Source organism: Passer montanus, unplaced genomic scaffold (genome assembly GCF_014805655.1).
Source record: "Passer montanus isolate IOZ18808 unplaced genomic scaffold, ASM1480565v1 scaffold15, whole genome shotgun sequence".
NCBI classification, from domain to species: Eukaryota; Metazoa; Chordata; class Aves; order Passeriformes; family Passeridae; genus Passer; species Passer montanus.
Window position 1 is genome coordinate 5,777,807 of NW_024362051.1, and position 24,102 is coordinate 5,801,908.

Below are 24,102 nucleotides of genomic sequence, written 5' to 3' on the forward strand. Positions count from 1 at the left end.
GGCGGCGCCGGGAGCCCCGCGGCCATGGTGAGGGCAGCGGCACCGCGCCGGGCCGGGGCGCGGGGCCCAGGGGAGGCACACGGGCAGGCCGCGCCTCGGGCCAGGGCCCGGCCCTGCTCCCTCGGAGCGGGGGGAATGGGGATTGCTCAGCCTGGAGAAGCCTCCGGGGAGACCCGGTAGCCGCCGTTCGATACGTGAAGGGGCATGGGGAGAGCTGGAGAGGGTTTGGGGCAAGGGCGTGGAGGGAAAGGACACGGGGGAATGGCTTCACACAGGTTAGATGGGATATCGGGAAGGAATGCTTCCCCGTGGGAGTGGTGAGGCCCTGGCGCTGGCTGCCCAGAGGAGCTGTGGCTGCCGCATCCCTGGAAGTGTTCATCCAGGCAAGGAAAAAGATAAAGTGTGATATTCCAATGGGCCTGGAGCAGCCCGGGGTAGTGGAAGGTGCACCTGCCCATGGCAGCGGTGGAACAAGATGGGCTTTAAGATCCCTTCCAGCCCAAATCATTCTGTGATTCTCCCTGTGTCCCCCCACCATCCCATCCATTTTATTTTACACAAGGCTAATAGTGAACAGCACGTGCGGGATTCAACCCTCACCCCTCAGGACTTAGTTCTGTTTTTTTATTTTACTCGATGGCTGTTTTGCCTGGGCTTCCTCCGAACAAACATTATCCCTCACTCGGTCATGCCAGCCAGCACCTCGGGTGCTCGGTCAGCACCGGCACCCGGTGCCCATTCCTGCCTCCTGGGGTCTGGCCATGCCCTGAGGAGCTGCTGAGGGCTCTGAGTGTGGAAACGCCATTGCAGTCTCCCACTTTACCTTTTTCCTTGCTGCTTTCTGCTCTGTTTCTGAGCATCGTGATGTGTCAAGGGGGGCTGACTCAGGACGTGGCCTCCACAATGCGAAACGTGCTCAGTGTTCACCAGGGCCTGCGTAAAATGTGGCCTCCATATTCCCATTAAAAACTCTGTGGTCGGATTTCAAGTCACAGCATTGCCTTGTCAATGGCCATGTGTCAGGTGAGGTGCCAGGAGGGCACTGCACTGTCCCCAGAGCTGGCACAGGACATCTCTGTGCCAGCTGGACTTTGTGTTTGAGACAGCGAAGTCCAGCAGTCCTGGACTTTGCTCTCTCAAAAAAAAACACCTCCCTCATGATTTTTTGTGCATTTGCACAAAAAATTTGTGCCAGATAAAACCAGTACATTTCAAGACAGCCTTTAGCTTTGGTGATTTTTGTATATGCTTGAAAAATAAAAAAAAAAGAAGACTGTAAGAAATTTATGCCTATGATGCAGTTTTAGCAATGACAAATCTGTAATTTGTGTTCTTGCAAGCCTAATGTTGTGTTTGAAGTGTAAAGAGCCTAAATTAGTTCAGTTTGGGGTCTGTAAAACCCATCTCTTGTTACATCTCTGTATCCCCTAAACACAAACAGCAGCAGTGTTGCTGTTAGTTTGATTTACTCCATTTGGGGCTTTTTATCCTATGTTATTGGTGAAAATGTTGCTCCTTGTCCCTCGTGCATCCGGAGGCCTTGCTGAGGTCGCATTAATTGCGTTAATTCCTGCTCTGCTCGGGCTCACAGCCCCATCTGGTGGCACGGGGCTCCCGCTGGAGCAGCGGCTGGCAGGGGTGGAAACTGCGGAGTGCTGGGCTGCTCTCAGCGCCCTCGGTGTCCGAGCGAACCTCTGGGGCAAAACTGCCCTTCTGCAGGATCTCACAGAGCTGAGCCAGCTGCTAAAATAAAGACTGAACCGATCTGAATGTAGCTGTACTGGAGGGAAAGGTTATTCCCACTAAAGCATTGCGTTTACCATGAGGGTCTGAGACCCCTCCCAGAATATGTGGTCTGACTAAGGACTAAGGGCTCATGCTCTTAGTCCCTGCTTTTAGCAAAGGAATCAAACCTCTTCCAAAGGCCCCACAGAACGTTCCTCTGGGTCTGGCTCTGGCCTTGTGTGTGGTTCAGCCCCTGATTCAGATATTTAATCGGTGTTAATCTGTCATGTCTGTGTGCTCAGTGGCATCAGGAGGGCTCCTGTCACTTCAAGTAAGCTGTGCTTAAACACTGGTGCTTTGCAGAATCTAGTGCTTTTACCAGTAGCTTCAAATTTTTTGTAATTGTGTCTGTATTGACATTTTTTCCTTTTGATTTAGTTACAAAGCTCTTTGTTCCTTTTAGAACTCCATAGCTGTCTTAAAAGTCCATTCCCACTTTCTTAAAGGAGTAAAATACAAAGTAGGTAGAGTACAATTTCCTGGTTTTCTTCTTTTTTGAAATAGGTATTTCCTGATATCTTTTAGCCTTATAATTGTACATTTAGCAAATAATGTAAATAATCATTTACTAACCAGACCGAATGGAACATGTTGAAATTAAATGTGATGTTACAGCATCTGGATAATTCAGATGACCAAGGTTACAGGTATGCTGATGTCCGCCCTCATTCCTGGGAGTCTGTTGCTTTTCACTAGTTTTGTACAAAAAGCACTTGCGGAACTTACCTGCCCAAACAGAAATGGCAGGGTTTGGCTGGTTTGGTTAAACTGCTCTGTGAAATTATAAACAGTAAGAAACTGCACAGTGAATTTTCCATATCCTCACCTTTGCACCATACATAACCACAATTTCATTGTGTGGTTTTCTTATTGTTGTACAAAAGAGAACCTCAGCCTCACTTGTGCCATGCCTTTATTTTTTCCCTCAATAGTCCTCCCAGTCTCACTGGTTGACAACAGAGGAAAGGAATCAAGTTTTACTGGATCTCAAAGCTTCAGGCTGGTCTGAGCTGGGAGAAAGAGATGCCATCTACAAGGAGTTCAATTTCAAAAATTTTAATCAGGTAATGATTGTTATATGCCACTTTTAATATAAAGGAAATGTAATTGCTTTAATTTCCATACGATCCTGATGGGAAAATATTTATATTCAGAAGTTTGGGAGTATCCTGGTGGGGCCAAATCCTCTTGGATTTGCCCTGATGAATTGCTCTCAGATTCTGATCTCATTAGGTGGAGTAAATTAATTCCATGTTGTAGTTGATAAGTAGATTTGTTCTAATATTACAGTTTCTTGATTCTAATATTTATGTTGGGGTCAAGGTTGGTATTGTGGAATCAGACAAACTAGTATTTGATCCTGATTTTTTTTTTCATTACTAGCACTCATAAATAAATGCTGGAAATGCATGACTGATGGGCAGTGGGAACCATTTTTGTCAGGGAAATACGTGAGAAAAATAGGTAAATATAAGAAAGAACAGAAACTTTTGGCAAGCAAGGTGGGGAAAACAGGAACGTTTCACCTTCTAAACAGGAAGACAAAGTTCTAGTATGTCCTTGATTGAGTTGTAATAGCTATCTTGCAGTGTCTTTGGCACACAGAGTGCACGGTACTGGTTTTTATTTACCTCACTGGGTTTTTGTTTGGAAACAGGATCCTGAGCCACATCTCACACTCAAAAGAACTTGTCTCAGGCATTAGTTACAAACTTGCTTTAGAAATACTGAATTTGTCTTGAGATCCCTGTTCAGCTACATTCCCCTGAAAATTCCCTTCTGAGGAATCATGATATTGCCTAGATAAAGTCTCATTCCCAGAACATGCATTTCCCTTTGGTTTTTCTGAGGGAGGGGTGAGCTCTTTCTTGGGAGGGAAAGAATTTCCAGGGGTTTGTTGGGATGATGGGTTTCACCAAGCTGGTTCTTTCCCTCACTGTGGAGGGAATAACAAGCTCCAGTCTGGGGATGCTGTGGGTTTGTTGGTGTGTGTGTAGGGACCAGGAGCTGTGCTGTGAGCTGTTTATATGCCTGTACCTAAACCCAGAACAAGATGTTTTAGGAAACCACAGTGAGCTGGATAAACACTAATTTGTAATATTTGTAATGCTGGCCCTTTTTTTTGCTGTTTCAGTAGTTGTCATATGAAGGAAAGCCCAGGCAGTAGAGAGAAGGTGGGTGAGGTGAGCTGGGAGAAAACAAAAGAGAAAACAACTGCAGAAAAACCCAGCTCATTAGCAGGACAGTGCTGGTGCAGGGAGCACGCCCAGAGCCCTGAGTACATTTTTAACCTGAATGTTAATACAGAGCAAATAGAACCAAATCAGTTCATTCTGAGGGCAGTGAAGGGGAGAAGCCCATGAGAGGGAGCTCACAGGAAGCCTTGGTGAGATGTGCAGGCAGCTGGAGACTGGAGCAGCCAGGAATGTGGCAGGATAGAAGTGACCCTTGGAAGAGCTGAGATTTTCTGACTTTGAATATTCATGAAATGGCATCTCTGCCTGGTTGTGGTCAAAGTCTTTGTTGGTTCAGCACAACTAGAAGTGAAGTTGCCCTCAAAGTTATTTAAAAAGTGGTTTTGCCCACTGTAAATGAGTAACTCAGTTTGATCAGATGGATTTAGACAGTCTCTGTCTGCCAACAGACAGGTGAGGAGACAGATCAGTGTCCTGCACCAGCAGATAGCTAGAAAATGTATTGTTTTGACAAAAATTTACAAAGTTTTATTTTTTTTTGACAGTGTGGACTTATCTTAACTACTAGCTTAGGCAGATATCCATACTGTCTTCCTGACTTAAAGGTGGATGGAGTACATACCAGTATAGAAAGTTGAGTATATTTAAATTAGCTTGTTGGTAAATGGTGAACTATATGTCAATACTTACAGTATCTGTAGTCATGGGAAGAGTACTTTAAAAAGTGCCACTTCAATTTTTTGGGAGATATAAGAGAGAAATTTTTGGGAGATATAAGAACCTAAGGGCCTTCCATTCTTAGCTGCTTTCATGGATGTAAGGCAGAAATTAGAGCAGAGGCTGGGGGTTGGCTTCAAAATGAAATTTCTGCCCCTAGCTGGGAGAAAAAGCCTTGCAGGTGGGTGCTCTGGGCAGCTCTGGTTGAGTCAAGTGTAGATGTAAATATCTGAGGGCAGAATTTCACCTGTTGATTTTTATGGAGTTACTGCAGTGTCCCCTTTGCTGTTGCAGAGGGCAGAAATCATTCCTGTCCTTGTAGTCCAGGACAGGCTCAACATGCAGATCCCAAGGGCATTAGATCCTTAGCTGGTATGAGAGAGCAGGTATTTGCCTTTCGATAAGTTAAAGCTGAAAATAAATTTAAATTATGCATGTATGCTTAATTTTATTAAAATATGCACATATACTTGTATTTATAATGACTATTAGTACACACTGTTTTTACTACAACTAGGAAACAAATGACAAAAATGGAGTTATACCTGCCTTGTACTTTGGGAGAATTTAGTCATGTAATGAAAAAATAGAGTTTGTAGGTACAACTGCTTTCATTTAATGTAATAAATATTGTATTTACAGGATTTAAAGCGTTGAGTAAAAATCAAAGGACTGAGAAATGTCATTTCCTCAGTGATCTTCTTGCTGCCCTTTTACAGATGGTGTAAAATCAGGTGTGGAAAAAAAAAATCACCCAAAAAAATTACCCAAAAAAATACACACACACACACAAAAAAAAGTAGTTGAGCTGACATGAAAGGTATTTCAAATTTATGTTTTGCAGATGATATTGGTATGATTAATGTATTCATTGCTTTTTTTTTTTTATTGCTTCTTGCAGATAGTGTCCATGATGCATGGAAAATTCTGTGGCTTCAAAATCTATGCCAGGTTTACAAAATCTGTGTATGTCAACAGATGTTAAGAATATAAACACAACTTTTATTATAAAGTTGTGCAAATGTGTAGACATGAGCTTGGTTTATGTATATTATTTTCAACATGAGAATGAAATGAAACTTCTGTGGAACAAGAGTTATTTAGATTCCTGAAGCTTTCAGGCTGAGATTAGTTCAGTTAAAAGCGATCAGCAGTGAGCTGCCTTTGTAAGGCTGACAAGCTAATGACACTTCTGGCTCAGGGAATTAGTTTGGAACCCAGAATTTGAAAGCACTGATGGTGTTTGTTATTCTGAGGATACATTTTCACAAAAATGGACTTTGGTGGTACAATTCTCTGTGAAATAAGCTGGAAACCAGCCTGGGGTTTCTGCTGAAAGTGCTTGGTTGGTTTTGCTGCTGTGGATGCCCACCAAGCACCAGTCCTGGGGGACTGGATGTCACTGGCTGTATGTTCTCAGTATGTGAGGCAGGCTCCTGGTGGGTTGGTGGTCTCCATCTGGCATAAAATAAAGTACACCAGTGGTGGGGGGAAAAAAGCAATTCAGTTATAGAGGAGGGGGCTGTGCCCAGAAGAGCTGTGCTGGTGGCTCTGATGCCTCTGTTCCTCCCTGTGCCTTGCAGTTGCCCTGAGCTGTTGCCCCTGTGGGGTGGCAGGTAGGCAGTGATGAGTTAACACTGGAGTCTTTTACCTCCAGGACCCTCGATGGGCTGCACTAGCTCAAAGCCCCTGGGCTGAGTCCCTTTTCCAAAGGAACATGTGCTTGGCTGAAAGCTCTGGCTGTCAGTGAGGTTTTGGAGAGGAGGTGAGCTTGGAGCACTCCATGGCAAGTCCCAATTCCTGCTGTGCATCTGAGTGCTTGTGAGCCTCTACAAAGCTCACATCAGGGAGCTTCTTTGGGGCCTCTCTCCCAAGCTGCAGGGCAGAGAAGAGTGGCTGGTGAGGCTTTCAGCCATGGTGTAGCATCATGAAGGGGTGTTGTCATCCATTCACATCTTTGTGCACTGAAACAAAACTGTTTTCTTCCAGTGGAGCAAGCCCTCTGCTTCCAGGCTGCTCAAACAAAATTGAGAATTGGGAGAGAAAGTTAATTTATGACTCCAGATCATGCTGGTAACTTCTCCCAGCATTTCAGATCAGTTCACCTTGGCAGCAGTGATCTGGAAGAGGGGACAGGCCTGGTTTAAAGATGTGAATTTCTCCCAGATTCATCTCAAGCCCAGTCCTGGGCTGGGCAGGCAGCTGCGAAAGGCTGTGAGTGCAGGATGCCAAGTGCTCACTTTGGGTCCTGTATCCAGCTGCTTGCTTTCTCTGAATTTGCAGGAACATCTTAGCTCTGAGACTTCCATGTCTCTTGTCAAACTTGGTTGGATTTGACCAGAGGGTTTAAGGGGCAACTGCCTGTGTGATTGCGTTTCCGTAGGTAATCACACCAAGGCAGCAAATGCAGTTAGGAAATTACAAAGGTGGGCAAGTTTGCTGATGGTCAGGTTCAGAATTTACAGCTGCTTTCTTTTATAGGGTAAGTTTTTAATTAAGTTTGTTTTTAAAAAAAGAAAAAAGAAAAAAATTGTGTAGGAAGTCTCCATAAGACCTCTAACGTCATTTTCTAAAATGACAGGAAATCAAATGCTCTAAGAGTTTTCAAGCTATTTCAGATACATTTTTTCTTTTGGGGCAAGAGGGTGGAGGTGGAAGATGAGTCTGAATGGAGGGACTAAGAGTAGAGGCATGTGTCTCAGTGCAATTTGTGTCTTGGGTTTTGAGAACATTTTTAAAGATGTGCAAAAAAATCTAGGAGTATTAAATAAGTTATTTTTCTCACTTTGCATTTCCTTTCCAGATTTGCTGTCTCTCTCGGTTGAAATCTGGGAGAAAAAAGTCAGACAGTGCATGTTATGGTACATGCCTTTTTTTCCCTCCCTCCTGGTGATGCCAATTTTTTTGTCTTTTGGCTGTAGGCAGACATGCTCAGATTTGTCCCTTTAAATTGACGATCCTTGTTGTATGATCCCAGCTACACATCCAAACAAATTTGGTGGGATATGCAATGCATACTCTTGATTTCTTTCAATGGCAGTACTTGGTGCCAGATTCAATACAATCTGGGTCCATCCCTCCTTTTTCTACTCCTGGCACGTTGCTTTGTTTTTTACATTCATCAAAGGTTGGAAAATTTGGTTTTATACATACAGGCAGTGTATTTCGTTTCCACTTTATGTACTTAATCTTTTGGCTGTTTGTCTAAAATACGTCCTCGCCTTTTATGTATTGAAAACATTATATCCTTTAACTTACAATCTGCAGAGTTAAAATGAATTTTATGGTAAATATTCAGTTGTGGACCACATCTCCAGCTTTTTATATGCCACAGCGGTCTTGTGGTTTTTTTCTTCTCCATTGTCTGATAGTGAGGTCATTTTCAGTCCTCTTGAGATATTTTATTCCCAGCCAGATGCAGGCCATATATTAAAAGTAGCACCTGTGGCTAATATCACAGCAGCTTACCATAAATTTACATGGTAACTAGGATTATATCTGTCAAGACTGTTAAAAAATGTCTAGTTTTAATTTGATTTCCAGTATTGAAGGAGCTCTCCAACATTTTGCTTCATAACTATATTTTAAAAGTTAAAATCACTCCATTGTTAAGTTTTATAGCACTCCCAGTGCCCATTAAGTTGATTTGTTAAACGGGGGTCAGAATAAAGCAAGTTGGCTACAGGAGGATCGGAAACCAACCCATTTGTGACAAATTTAGTCCTCGCGTGTGAATCTTCTCGGAGCCCGGGGAGTGATTGGATTCAGGTGCAGCCTGTGTCAGTTGTGTTTAACCTCAAAGCCTGAGCAGCCTCAGCCCAACTGTCACTTCTGCTAATCGAAAGTTAGACCTATTTTCATATATTTTGGGGGGAATTGGTATTTTTAATGTAGTAGTGCTCTGCCAGCTCTTTCTGCTAGAGTTTTGCATTTGATTGCCTGTCGACTAAAAATAAATTATTTTTTTATCCAGCTAGGTAGGTGCTGGTTTTCATATAGGCTTTCTGAAACTGCTTCATTTTCCATTATCCTTTGAGTCCTCTCCCATATGCTGTGATTTGTGCACCTGCAAAGTTATGAAAGTATTTCATAACTTTGGTAGTTATGTTGGTAGTTATGTTGTTCACTAACTTCCCAGCGTTTATGAATACAATGACCGACTTACAATAAATCAGAATTATTTATGAGTGGTTTCACAGAGTTGGAAATATCTTTGTATCTGAAAATAATGAATTTCGGGCGTATTTGCCTGTTGACATTTTCTTTTATTAGAAACTGATAGTGAAGTTTCTGGGACTGGCAGAGGTTAACCTGCAGGCCAAAACACAGTCCGTGAACTGCATCAAGTGTCTCAGAGCAGAGCACAGTAAAAATATATGATTCCTGGATGGTCACACCTTCCTTGAGTTTATTCTTGAGATTGACTGAGTAAATAAGAGTCTCGCCTCTGAGTCGGCAGGTCAGGGTGCAGCTGTGGGACTGGCCATGATCCACCTGCCCGTGCCACTGCCTGCCTCTGCCTGTGGGACAAGGCAGTGCAGGGTCTGGGGAAATGAAATGAGAGGTTCCAGGCTTGTTTGGAAGCTTATGATTTTCCTTCCTTGGCCTTGGAGAAGGAGGAGATGGCACCGGGGCTCTGGTCAGCATGTCCGGTGCCCAGTGATTCTTCTGGCTAATTGACAGTCAGTGGTGAGGAATTATGGAAAGCTTGGAGGTCTGTAGTGGTGGAAATGTGTGATCTCATTGTGTCTAAGAAGAAATTAAATCCTTGGAGCTGGGAGTTGGGAAATAAGGTATTTATTTTCTTCTCACAGCCATCATGGCCTGCTATGTACAAACCCATAGAATCCTAGAATGGTTTGGGTTGGAAGGGATCTCAAAACTCATCACGTTCAGAACCCCTGCCATGGCAGGGACACCTTCCATAGATCACTCCAAGCCCTGTCCAACCTGATCTTAGACACTTCCAGGGATGGGGCAGCCACAGCTTCTCTGGGCAGCCTGTGCCAGGGCCTCCCCACCCTCACAGGGGGGAATTTCATTCCAATACACAATCTACCCCTGCCCTGTGTCAGTTTGAAGCCATTCCCCCTTGTTCTTTCACTCCATGCCTGGTAATAAGTCCCTCCTTGTCTCTCCTGTAGCCCCTTTAGGTGATGGCTCCTCTTTGTGCTGTTGAGTGTCCTGTCTCCTCTTTGCCAGGCTCTGTGTGTGCAAATGCCACCACCCTTGTGTCCCACCTGCCTGACAAGTGCTGTTACAGTACACATGTCACCATTACAATTTCATTGTGGCACTGCCAGGGGTGTCAGGCCACTGGGGTTATTTAAAATATCACAATATTAATAATGTTTAAATAAAAATAATTATTTTTAAAGTGAACCCTCATGCATGGTCATATATCCTTCATCTCCATCATGCAAAATGTCCCATCCTGGTTGTGGTAGAGTTTGGATCAGTTTTGTTTTGTTGGGTTTTTTTTGGGACTTAACTGTGATTTGGCATACTCATTTTCTTGATGAGCTAATCATATTTCTCCCTGGAATAAACAATTATTTTATTGTTTATAATTAGTGGGGTGTGGTGTTTCTAATTGCTGAGTTTCTCCCCTCAGTAGACCTGTTGTATCTCCTTTTATGCACTCCACTGCTTAAAATCTGCCCAGTTGACCTTTGGGCTGCTCTCCAGTTGACTCCAATACAAATACTTTTCTTAACAGATGGATTTATTATCACTCAAGTAAAAATTATTATAGCATTTGTTTTATACTTGTTGCATGCATCGATCTGAAGATGCAAAAGAAATTATTTGTCAAAATGCCTTTTGGATCTCACAAGCTGTCTTGTAGATTTGTAGCAAAAGAGGAGTTTATATTTTTTTTCAGCTGCACAGATTGATTGTTTCAATTAAACAAAATAAATAATGTCCTATCAGCCATATGGACAGTGCTCAAAGAGATAAATGGGAGCAAGTCAATCTAATTTTAGCTGCATTTTGGGCACTTTCCGTGGTAAAAAACCTTTGGAAAATGAATGGAAAATACAATGGGTTTGAATTCATTTGAATAGTTTCATTTGGGAAAATGCAAGTATGACTGCCTCTTTTGAAGAAGATGGTTCTTAGATGAATGTTTTTATCTTTTCAGTTAAGGAAAACGGGTTTCTTGAAACTCCTTTATGCAATAAAATTTATTTTTATGGGGGGACTGGAATGATGCTGGTTAAATGCAATCCTGGTTGTTTAACCTTTTGCATGCCCTTGCTTTTGGAGCAATGCCTGCCTACAGTTTCAAACTGTAAATTGCCTTTAGCACCAGCAGCTCTTTCTTTCCCATAGTCCCCCAAAGGAGCGACACGCTTTGGGATGTTATTCTCTGCAGCTGTAATTAAAACTGGACTCCGGCTGGCAGAATAAACTAAAATAAAACTACAACGCCCCTATTTCAAAATTAACCATTACTCACCAAAAGCACATCAAACCCACTTAGCGGACATCCGTTAATCCCGCCGTGAGCCGGTTCAGGCTTTAATGCACACTGTTTTACACGTTAAGGGGTTTGAAGTCGCGGGCCAGCGCTGACCTTTCGCATCTGCTCCTCTCGCAGTAGGAATCTCCGCTCGCCGCTCCCCGTCAGGGCGGATTAGCGTGACGAAGTGCAGCTCTTCTGCTGGCTGCAATTTCGGGTTTTGATCAGAATTATTTCTTTCACAAACAATCACGTTTGGCTAAAACGTTACATCTGCTCTGAAAAGCCACTGGCAGGGCCGTCGTTTATCAGGGCGAGGCATGTGGAGGTTTTTTTAGCTCTCTTTTATAAAGCTGCAAACCCAGTTCTCGTGGCTTCTTGGGGGAGAGCTTCCTTTCTTCCTTTCCCCTTGCCCTTTATTCCTTTAGTTTTGTTTGGCTGAGATGAAAAGTCATTTTGGACAAACAAGAAGCTGGGTGTGATGTCTTGGAGGGGTTTGGTGGGATCACAGTGATGAGTGGGAAGCCCTGTGCTGAGTCAGCACTGCACTGTTTGGTTTATTTATTGCTAAGGATACTTTGAAGTTAAATGTTATTTATTCCTAGGATCAGAGGGAAAAGTCCTGATTACACCGTCTACCATGATTTTCCTTGGACTGGGGTGAGAATAACAACAGACAGTTAAATATATGTCTGTGTATGTCCAAGGTGTCCCTGGTTGAGGGAACATTTATTCTGTCTTACAGTGGCTGGGTGCTCATAGTGAGCAAAAATACTGTTAAATGTACAAGCCCAGAATGTTGGATTTATGCACGTGTCTTGTAATGCCCAATATAACAAGAAACCCAAGAGTTGTACAAAGGGTTGCCCTTGGTGGTGTGCTCATACAAATTTCTAAAAGAAATTTGGTGTTCATCAGAGCACTCAGAATTACTGTTTGCCTCCCCTCTTGAGCCTGTGTCTCCATTTCCAGATAGACCAATGTACAAGCAGTGTGGGTTGCCCAGAGGAACCTTTGTGTTCTGGTAAAAAAGCAGCCAACAAAAACTTCTCAAAATACTGCTCATTGAACATACTCTGTCACTTCCAGGCATGCACTTGGAGCATAAGAACGGGTCTGAAGACAGTAGACAGTGTTAAGTGCAGGTTGAGTACCTGAATTGCTGGCAGTTAGGTGAGCCTTGTTCTAATAACACAGCTTAACGTAGCTGCTTTTATCCTTTTCTCTGTGACCTGCTCCAGCCATTCTTCCAAATAGCAGAGACAGGAGATGAACCTACAGATCCCAGAAGGAACAGTGGCCATGGCAAACCAGGTCAGGGACCCAGCTGTGCGGAGCTGGAAGGATACCCCATCTCATCTAGGAAAATTCTTGGTCTGTCCTACTCTTTTTTCCCAAATAATCTGTTGTTTCTAGACTTGAAATATCTTGTTTGCAATATAACATTTGCATGGCAAACCAGGCAAGGGACCCAGCTGTGGAGCTTGAAGGGTACCCCATCTCGTCTGGGAAAATTCTTGGTCTGTCCTACTCTTTTTTCCCAAATAATCTGTTGTTTCTAGACTTGAAATATCTTGTTTGCAATATAACATTTGAATCTTATGGTGCAAGAGAAATTAACAGCCTGCCAGTGCTGGCCCAGGTAAGTCTCCTCCTGAGTTCACTGCCTCTGTGTATCGTCTAAATTCTTCTACTAGAAAAGGTGCTCAAACATTAAAACTCATTCTGACGGTACAGTAGGACACCTTCAGCAGTTCAGCTGAATTAAATGATTCCCTGACTAGATCTGGCGTAAATGGTCCTTAGTTTGCTTTATTGCAAATCTCTAGATCTTTTTAGCTTCTGGCTTGGCCAAGAGAATGATGGGAAGACCTGTCCAAATTCCTCACATCTCCATCATGTTTTCACTGTTGCGTGTTTGAATTGCTGAACTTGTATTTAAAAAAACAAACTAAACCAAAAACGCTGACGGGATAGTGGAAGATGAAATGGTCAGGAGACCAGCATCTTCTCTTAATCCATCATAAAGCAAAGCCTTTCTTACCACTCTTTGATGTGTTCTTAGGATCATAAATGGCAAATATTTAGAGGATTATCAGAGGCAGGATATGATTGCCCTTGGATGCTCAGCAGAGAAGATGTTGGATATTAAACTGATAGTGTGTGTAATCTTGGCCAAAAAAGCAAGGAGAATTTTGTCTGAGCATCCCTGTGTTATCAACAGCATGGATGGCATGTGAACTTCACTTTCATGTCTACAGAATGAAATCATTCCCTTGCATATGAGTAAAAACAAACATTGTGGAAAATTGCAGAATATTTTGTTCTGCTCCAGTCAAATCTGTTTCATCCAAAATGTGGCATGATGGGATAATGAACTTCTCTGTTCTTCTACACCATACCTGCACTCTGTAAAACTCAGAGGGTTTGACAAACTTCTAGAAGTGGAACATTCACTTCATGTGATGGGCTGGCACTGCACTGTCAAGGATGATTCATTGCCCTCTGCCTTAGCAGAGGGCTCAGGTGCCTGAATTCAGAAGGTTGGAACTGGGGGCTCCCTACACCTTGTTACTGCTTTATTTTTATTGTGGTTTGTGTGATGGCTTTATTACAGTGCAGCCAAGGGTTTGATTTGCTGGACCAAACATTAGTTTTAGCAAGTCAAATTATCATTGTTCTTTCAGTTGTGCAGCCAAGAGAGTTTATTATTTTAAGTTTATTATTTTAAGCCTGATTACTTTAGCAGGTGCTCAGTTAATGGGAACTTCACTGTGTTATTTCATGTTTTTAGGTAGGGTGCAAAAAGCTCATTTTAAAAAGTCATGTTTCTTGAAATAGCTTTTTTTTTGTGCAAACCTCCTAAGGGCAACCTTTATATTTCATTTTTTAACACAAAGCACACAAAAATGGCTTGGGAGGTGGAGAGCTGCATTGAGATTATGACATGGCTGAAGGATTTCCACCATGCTCTAGTTCAGTCCTGAAACCTGGGATTATTTCCCTCTTGTTTTCCTGGAAAATATAATTTAGAGATCTAAAATTTTAAATAAAAATTGTTATTTTTAATAAAAATAATTGTTTTAAAATAAAATAATATTAATTAGTCTATAAGTGCTGAGGGACCTGGAGGAAAAAAAGGAAAAATTAAAGCATTTATTTTCTATATTTTGATATTAAATGATGCATCACAAATACCACATGACCTTGTGATTGCAGGTGTGGTTGGGACTTAGGGTATCTACTAATTTTGCAGAAGTTTTATGGGCAACTATCATATTTATCTACCTATAAACAAATGAAAGTATTTTGTAATATGGTTGTATTGGCATTGAAACTTTTATCACTTCCAGAAGGTTCTTATGCTGCCTTAAGACATCTCCATGTTCTGTCTTCTACTCCATCAAGTCTATAAATCTTTCTGGTGGAACAGGTGACCAGTTTTGGTGTGAAGTCTGTTTATTGAATCACCAAGAATATTATCTGTGTTCTGTTCATGAAAGCCAATGAACAAATGATTGCAAGTGCAATCACTTATCATAATAATAAAGGAGAACAGGAAAAAATATCCTCAGCATGGAGGCTGCTGGAAAAGTCAAGACGTGATGAAGAAGAAGGTAATACATGTAACATTTTGTGGTTTGTTATCAGTAAGAGGAAGAAGGCCCAAATTCAGCAGTTGTTAAAATCCTGATATAAACAGGCTTAGAAAAGATCAAGTTGGGGTTTGTTGTGCAGATTGCATGCAAGGTTTTTTTACATACTTAATGAGCTTGAAGAGGAGGAGAGCAAAGCAAGGAGCAGCACTGAAATACAGCAGCTGAGTGCTCTCTACCTTCCTCAAAGTCCCTTTCCTTGCACTGATTCATGTCCATTTACCATAGCAAAATAATTGAATTTACTTTTCAAACTGGTTGAATCTCAGATGGGGCAAATGACACTTGCATCTGCTTTATGACTGTTAATGGTTATAAGGTGAAAGAGGGTAGATTTCAATTGGATATAGAAAGAAATTCTTCCCTGTCAGGGTGGTGAGGCCCTGGCACAGAGTGCCCAGAAAAGCTGTGGCTGCCCCATCCCTGGAGTGTTCAAGACCAGGTTGGATGGGGCTTGGAGCAACCTTGCGTAGTGGAAGATGTTCCTCCCCATGGCAGGGGATTAGAACTAGGTGGTGTTTAAAGTGCCTTCCAGAGCATTCTGTCCTTCTGCTTCTGTGATGTCATACCTTTGGTCTCTGCTGAGCTGGGAAGGTGAAGCCCAGAGCTCCAATCCCTTTGCAGAGCTGCATCTCAAGTGCTGTCAGAACTGTGATGTTCTAGTGCTGCACTGGGTCGAGAGGGTGCTGAGTAAGTGCAAACTTCCCTTTGCCACAAGTGGCTTTTCCTGGGACAGCATTCCTGAAATTGCCTTCTGTCATCTCCTGTGGCTCTGGACATTGTTCCGGTACCTGGGTGAGAAACGTCCCCGTGGAGGCAAGGCTGTGCCTCCCAGCTCCACTCCTCTCTGCCTCCATTTATTCTTCATGTTCCTCAAATTGGTAAATCATATGACAATAAACAGAAATACTCTCAGTGAAGAGAGAAGGGGAAACTGTTGTTTATCTGGTCAGGTGGTTTAGATTAGCAGTGATGCTGGTCTGTATTATGTTACTTTAAATCATAGCGTCCCAACAGGACATAAATTATGAAGATTGTTACAGTATGTTTCATCCAATGTAAGATCAACAAATTGGAATAATTTTTTTAATAGGAAAATCAGTGCTTTGGCAAGGTTATTGTTGAAGAATTTAATTTAACTTGAGCTTTGCTTGCATTATTTCTTAATATATAAAAACTATTTGCATAATGTACGAAGTATAAACATTTTTAGAATCAAAGGCAAGAATGCCTTTTCCAAGATTACATGGAGTGGCAAACTACTTAGAATAGATCAGTGTTTGTGCTTTTGCTGTCAAAAATGTTTGATATAGAGCTGGCAAGCTGGTTTCTTCACTGACATAATTGTAAACAAGTGTTGGGAGACAGAAACAGCATTCTTTGGAGAACATGGTGTAAAGGTTTGCACATTCTCTGCTGCACATCTAACACAGCAATGTTTACAGCTGCAATAGGAATGTAAATAGGTAACTTTTTTTAGAGTGTAAAGCAGCATTGCATTTTTGTGTGAATGATGTATGCAGATAAGTATGGAGGATGTGAGTGGTCAGCTCTGTATTTTAAAAGAACATTGGAAACACAGAAAAGCACTGACAATTCATTTGGAAATTGGAGTTGTGGGGGTTTGGAGTTTTTAGTTTCAGATATTGCTATGAAGACGGAAATGGCATCTCAGTCCATGCCAGAGTGTCTTTAGTATTATTCTTCCATCCTTTCCCCTCATTAATATCCTTTAAAGTTAAGACACTGCTTTCCCCAGTCACAGGTGATGCTGTGGAATGGGAAGGTTGCCTCTGTCCACAATATTTTGCTGCTCGAGCTATTAAAGAGGAGAAAACCAAATTTCTTCCTGTGGTTCATCGGGTGTTCACCTTCAGACCCTGTTGGCTGCCCATGCCAGGGTGGAGAGAGTAGGGAATTGTAGGCACAATGCCTGATCTGTCTTGTCCATGCCTTGAGGCATGGCAGAGAGATGGGGGACATGAATAACCTGAGTTTAGCTCTGTTTTGGTGCCTGATTATTTGCATTCGTAATTGCTGTCCTGCTGTTAATGGATTGATGTTAAAAAGGGGGAAGCAATGAGATGTTCACCTGATTTATCTTGTATATGAATCCAGACACAGACGAAAAGGTGGAGGAAGATATCTAATGCCATGTGGATTCAGTGTCCCTGAGGGTGGTTCAGGCAGATTGATGATGCAACAGGGAAGAATCCCAGTATTGGGATTCCTGTGGTTTTGGGAATGAGTACCTGTCCTTCTGTGTTGCCGTCAGCTTCCTAAATACTATTTAGATTCCTCTTTTTTTTGTGTTTTAACTATGTTGTCATTTTCAGATAAAGAGTGTAGCTTTGTGACATGATTTATGTATATTTATGCAATAGAAGTATTTAGTGATGGAGTAAATAGAATCAAAATAAAACAAACCCCAGTTTTTTCCTGAGAGCACAAGAGAAAATGTAATGAGAGCCCTCATGACTAGCAGCTGATCCCGACTTAAAATATCTTGACTTTAAAGAGCTTTTTCCTTTTATGTGCTGGTTTGTAGCTCACTGTTAGGTAGTAATGTCAGAGGGATACGTGAAAGCTTCTGGAGTTTGGGAGTGAACCTTAATGATTGATTTTATTGTTACAAGTGTCAAACTCTTAAGGACAATACATGCTGTACCCTGGGTACTTTGTGCTCAGGTGAGTGGAGAGCAAATGTGTGAGGTGTAGTCATCTCCTGTGTGACAGTGTCACTGTAACCTGAGTAATTTATTAATTTCCCATTGATAAATGGTACAGATGTAGCCTGGGAGGCGGGGGAAGGGAAGACAGGTAGCCCTTGCACTGCAGAAGGTCAGGGTTAATGCTACCTCCAGCGTTATAATGACAGATGGGAGGCAGAAACCTTAATGTACTTGTGATTAGCACATGCTTTCCTTGGCTGGGCGTCCAGAGGATTTAGCAAGCCTGAGTGCACACTTCATTTTAAAACAAACAAACAAAAAAAATTAAGTGTGCATGGTTATATTGTTGAGCCTTTCAGCTGTTTTGCTTAAATATCTCCACTTGGAGTCAAGTACTGTCAGCTGCTTTCTTCTGGAGATGCACGGGGGTGATCCATCACGGGGGACTTGCGGTGGGTGATGTATGAGCACAACTCAACGACCTGTGAGCCTTTGATGTATAACTCATCAAGATAATGTTGGCAAGCATTGTACAAAAGCAGCGTGTTTAAAAAGTATTAAGATGAATGGATTCCTTGCTTAAGAAGTGTGAAAGGAAGAATAATAGCAGATTAGCTCCGGGATCCCGCGGTTCTCCCAGAGCTGTGCAGCGCTGGGCGGGGCAGAGGAGCGGATGGAATTTCATCTTTCCTCCCAGTTCTGACAGCAAAGTGTCTGGCCCTGCTTTTTCCATTCTCAGGCAACAAAAGTAACATTAAGTCTTATTTTGTGATAGTGGATTATACCAGTTTCAAGAGTAGCTTGACCAGTCACAAAACATCATGAGGCAGCTGAATTCTTTTATGGCTTACCTTGGGTTTTTTTCATTTATTTAGGTTAGCTTATTTTTCTATGAGTAGCCCTGATTTTTATCTCATGGAGACATATTAGGGCTCCTAGTATTTAAGAAACACTTGAAATGTGATGTTATGACTGAAACACCATTAGTTTTTAGTTCCTTCTTTCATGATCTTAAAAGATGTGAAGGGAAGAGATGTACCAGCACACCCATGTATCTTGTCTGTGCAGGATTGCTTCACTCCTTACTTACATTGCTCTTCACTCTTTGTTGCAGGGACTCTGCATTCTGCACCCCTTGGGTGGTGTGGTCTACATGTGGAGTTCCCTGAATGTCTGGATACTATTTTAGCCCAAATGTCCTAAAAGGGTTAGGTTAAAAATGTGTCTAATATGCCTATTACTGAAAAACCAGAAAACTTAATAATATTTGCTACATCAAAGTTTGTTTTAATACTTTTTTTATGGCTTCTAGAAAATGCACAAAATCTTTCTCTCTCCTGTCTTTTTATTTTTGAGGGAAAAACCAGAAAAAATTCTCATCTGGGGCTGAGGGACTGCACTTCCCTGTTATTAATAGAATGAAAGTCAAGTCTGTGTTGGGTCTCACTGTCATGAGTGAAGTGGTTGTCCCACTTTCATCAAGAAATGTGTGATGGTCTGATAAACTCTGCCCACCAGTGCAGTCTTGACAATGATCTTGCACTGCAGACTGCATAATAATTTTCATTATTTTTAATTAAATTTGAAGAAGTGCAGACTCCTGCTCAAATTAAGGTTGGTTGTGTTGCCGGAATGCGGTAATTACTTTAATTGATCACAAGATAGTTTCCTTGATCACCAATTAGACCAAATTACCGATCAAGTTTCAAGACGTGAAGAAATGTCCAAACTGATTTTGTGTAATAGTGTTTTCATATCTAATCAAACCTAAAGATCTTTTCCTTCCAGAGCCAGTTGTATTTTCCCAAAGAAAGGTTAAGTCTCTACAAATATAAAGGTGATTAATAAACAATAGTGTTCCAATTCATTTAATTAGTAAAGGAAGTATTTAAGACCTTAATGGAGATTGTGTTGGTGAAATTGCTCAGTAGAACCATAGCTCATTTTTTTGTGAGAGTTACACTTTGTGTGTAATTAAAGTAAACTGAAATGCAAGGAGTAAGTTGCTGTGGGTAACGTGCAATGAGGGAGAATGTTTCCCAGCAGAGCAGGGCATGCCCGAAGGCGGGCAGGCTTCATCCCTCACAGTGACACTGGATCACACTGGCTGGGACAGTTGTGGGCAGCTGGACCACAAGCAGCAGGACATGTCCTGGGGAGAGTCCTCTGTGCTGGAATGTGTTGCTTTTCATGATCTGGGCAGCCTCAAGTTGAGCAGTTTTTGGTAGGATGGACAGTTTTGTGACCAGTGTCCATTTTATCCAGTTGCAGACTCTACTCTGTGGGGAAGGGGCAGTGGGGTGTTGTGCTGGTGCACTGACTGGGGATTTGGTGGTCTGCTGATGAGGAGGATTTGTCATCTGAAGTGTGGAGGAAGGTCTATCTATAGAACAAATTAATTTTTTAGAGTACTTTGCTTGTGTAATTCTCTCTGTGCGCTTTCTTGGTGCAATGATTATTGTCTCACCATCAGGGACTGTTTGCAGTGTGACCTGGGTCTGTACATAGGCTGGTGAGTGCCTGGGATGAACAGACACCAATAGAGCATACCTATAAAACCTGACAGGGGGTTTTATAAATTTATTTTTATTTTTTTCCCTTGACGTTTGTTTCTGTAAAGGAAATTTGGTTGCAGACACATCACTGTTTTAAACTTTTGAGGATATATCTGTGTATAGATTGCTGTGTTGGAAATAGCATTCTTATTAAGACTCTAAAAACATTTAAATCACTATTAATGGAGAAGTTTTCCAAATCATTGCTAACATCTGATGCACAACTTGCAGCTTTCTACTTCAAAGCACGCTGCTGAAACATGGGCAAACTTTTAAAAGTAATTGTTCACTCAAAGTAAAACTAAACCTAGCGAGAGCTTCAAGGGAAGTTAGATTTGCCTGAATTTTGGAAAGCTCTTGGGTCAAAGAAAAAAAGCTTTTTAATTGCTGACAGTTTGGTGATTTCCAAATGACAAACCTCATTGGAATGATTTTCTCTGATTATAACGTTTGCATTCATTTGACTGGCAAAGCGACCAACAAAGTCATTCTTCATCCAGGCACCAATTCTTTTTTTTTTCCTTAAAGGTTTTTGCAATTTGTGAGAGGGAAAAAGACTTGAAACTATTATCAACCATTATATGTTATTCATTGACCACATGTTTGTTTGAAATGGTCATCACTTGGTGGAATGTGGGCTATATACATTCTCTTCCATAAATTAGCACTAAAAACCTACCTAAATCAGGTACGGTTTTGTGGAGCTTGTTGTATTATAATCTGAACCAGACTGTAACGTGGATGTTCCTCCAGCTTTGCATGTTAATTCAGGTCCTGAACCCGATGGATGGAGCTTGGTATGAGCAAAGCCTGCTGCTGAGAGGCGTCCTGCTCACGCTCCCAGGCCCTTCGGGCCCCACTGCATAATTACAGTCTTGATTTGCATGGACGTTCTAATTTTCTTTATAATGCAGTGATTTGCTCTTAAGTATTTTGGCAAGGGCCTGCTATTATTTTCCTTCTGAGCCTCTGATAAAACCTGTGTCCTGGGGGAGCATGTAGGGACAGAGGACTGGAAAAACTCTTTTAACTAATTTAAAGGGAAAATATAAAGCAGAGGGGCAGGCCCACCTGCTGCCTTTTTCTCCACAGTAAAATAAACAGCAAAATGGTTAAATGGAGGGATGTGTTTCTGGAAGCAGCGTTGGTCATACAGTGGCATGGTGCTTAATTAGAAATGGCATGTTTCTAAGATGCAACAGGAGATGGGGGACTTGGGATGGATATTTAAAATCCCTGCTGATGCCAGAGGTAAAATCACTGCTGTCATGCAATAGCTTTGAGTCCTGGGCTAAGTCACGTTGAGCAGGGTGGTTTACCAGGGTCTGCAGGGGATCATTTCAGCCTTGTTGAGAATGCACCAGTGGCATGAGAAGTTCAAATGCTTATTTAGCACACACAAACCCAAGATGCAGCCAACTGGGGCATCTTGAGGAGATTTTGAGATTTTGGAGTGTATCTTGCCAATCCACTGCCAATCCTGGCAGGTGGAGGAGTATTTTTCTCTTTGCTCTCTCTTTCCCTAGGCTTTTGGCTTTATGACACGTGTTGCTCTCCAAGCAGAGAAGATGAATCACCACCCAGAATGGTTTAATGTCTACAGCAAGGTAAGATGTTCCCTAGCCCCAGTTACTCACACAGCAGTGGAGTTAAGGAGACCAAACCACTGGCCCATTCTCTCTGCCTTTATTTGTAGCTTGTCTACAAGGTAAGGGAATGGGAAGTGTGTCTATAAAGAGATTTGAGATTTTAAAGAGATGCTGAGATTTGCAGTGGTGAGGAATCAAGAGTGAAGCTCTTTGCGCCTGCTGCCAGCTGAATGCTTGGGGCCTGTGGCTTCACCTCTCTGGCTGAGATCTAAAAATAAAACAGAAGCTTTTAAACTCTTATTTAGCCAACCTGAATAAATTACTGTTTTAAAACTACTCACCAGCTCTCATTCCTGTCTGTGCAGCAGGTCTGGAGCTCAGCAGTGTAGGGTAGCAGACTGTTGGTGCCTAAATGGAAGCCTGGCAGTCTCAATTCAGATTTGATTTTTAAAAAAATTGTAGGCTCCTATGTCTCAACATAGCAGCTTATAAAATTTGTTTATAATATTACCTAACTGATGGTGGTCTCATATTTACAAGGGTTACAAGGATTACTGCAGCCCTTGAATGAAAGGTGCTGTGTGAAGGGAGAAATTATTGCTCTCCCTTCAGTTTTATTTTCTAATACTTCTCATTGCATTGTATCACATTGCTTGTTGTAGCATTTAGTGAATATATGGCAATCCCACTAAAAATATACCAAAAGAAAGCATATATGGATAAACAGCCTATAGGTCAGACCACAACCCTCAGAGCAGGACATCCCACCTCTCCTTGTAGCTGAAACTCCCAGCAGAGACTCTTCCTCATCAGCCCTTCATGTCACCCTGTTCAGGGGACATTAAATGATCACTGGGAAAAAAGACCTGATCACCCACTCCTCCTGATTTTCTTGGATTTCTTCCCAAAATCTCAGTCAAAGGCAAGACAAAATCATACCCAACTTGTCATCTGGCTCAGTCTAAACAGACCTGTGAGGCAGCTGTGTCACCTGCCCTTTTTTTTTAAATTTATCTTCAGCAAGCTTAAGAATTTTTTCACCTTTGGGGTGCTGGTTCTTAACAAATATGAGCCCCTGACCCAGCTCTTAGCAGCTTGGTGACTTTCCCAGGTTCTTCGTGAAACTGATCCATGGAATTTAAATGTAAAGAGTGAATGATTTCATCAGATACCTCCTCTTGGATGAAACCCAAGAATACAAAGCCTGTGTTATTCTGCAAAAGGGCTCATCTGGTGAGATTCCAGGCTCTGTAAAGCCTCCTCACCTACAGCGTCTTTTACACGAGCAGGGAGGGTCCAGCTTGGTGCTTGCCAGGAGCACCAAGTAAAACCTGCTCACTGTGGAGACACACAGCATCCCCAATGAGCTGTTACATGTCAGAGATCAAAATGCCTTTGTAACCTCTTTCCTTTCCTTTGTGACAGGTTCAGATAACCCTGATTTCCCATGACTGCGGTGGGCTGACCAAGAGAGACGTGAAGCTGGCTCAGTTTATTGACAAAGCTGCTGCCTCAGTTTAACCAGGATGTAAACAGCTTTAATACAGTATCCTGTATTAAAGGATACCTATATTTTCTTTTTAAATGGTATCTCTCTTTCCTTGTAATCCTGATTTCCAAAACCTGTAGAGTGAAGATATTTTGTAAAAGGTGTTGCTGAGCTTTTCTGATCTTCAGTACCTTAGTCTTGAGACCCCTTTGGATGCTTGAGCTTGTCCTTTCCCATTGCTGGTTCTGCAGGAGGATGCAGTGGATAAACCAGCAATAAATAAGTTTTGAACAATCCTTTTTTAGAAACTAAACTGTGCTGGAATGAAACCAGGAGCCCACCCATGTGTATTGGTGTTCCCCAAGCTCACAGAGAGTGGTGGCAGCTGCCATATGAGCCTTCCCCATGCCTGGCCACTTCCCTCTTATGGTTTTGTACATCTTTGCACTTCACAGTGTAAGAGCAGCCCAGCCAGGTCAGTCCCTTCTGGCTTGGTACCATCATCTCTGCCAGTGACCAGTGACAAGTGCAAGAAGACTGGACAGAGCAGAGCAAGCTGCTGCTGATGTCTCCTTGGAGCTGCAGCTCAACTGGCAGGAACAGCTGTATCCATAATTGCTGCTTGAGAGCCTTTCGCTGTCTGAGAGTATAGAATCATGTAACCACGGGGTGGTTTGAGTTGGAAGGAGCCTTAAAACTCATCTCATTTCAACCCCCTGCTGTGGGCAGGGTCACCTTCCACTAGACCAGTTTGCTCCAAGCCTCCTCCAGGCTGGCTTGGACACTCCCAGGTGCAGGACTGGATCTTGGAGTTGCTGAAAACTTTAGCGCCGGTACCGCAAATACAAAATGTCCCGGTGAGCTCCCTGCTCCCACACCATTAAATGAAGCCTGTGCTTGAGTGCTTGGCCAGGTCAGTGCTCAGCTCCCTGCAGGATTGAGCCTCTGTTGGTTTGTAATGCTCCAGTACCTGCTGGA

General features: G+C 42.4%; 1 protein-coding gene across 1 annotated transcript; it reads left to right on the top strand.

The window, feature by feature from the left end:
• On the top strand, positions 1 to 23,187 carry PCBD2 (pterin-4 alpha-carbinolamine dehydratase 2; the record flags this gene model as incomplete). Its single annotated transcript, XM_039701605.1, has 4 exons — positions 1 to 27; positions 2,718 to 2,849; positions 21,573 to 21,653; positions 23,061 to 23,187. Coding segments are annotated over 4 exons (336 nt in total), but the record flags the coding sequence as incomplete, so codon positions are not given.
• Positions 23,188 to 24,102: the final 915 nt, after the last annotated feature.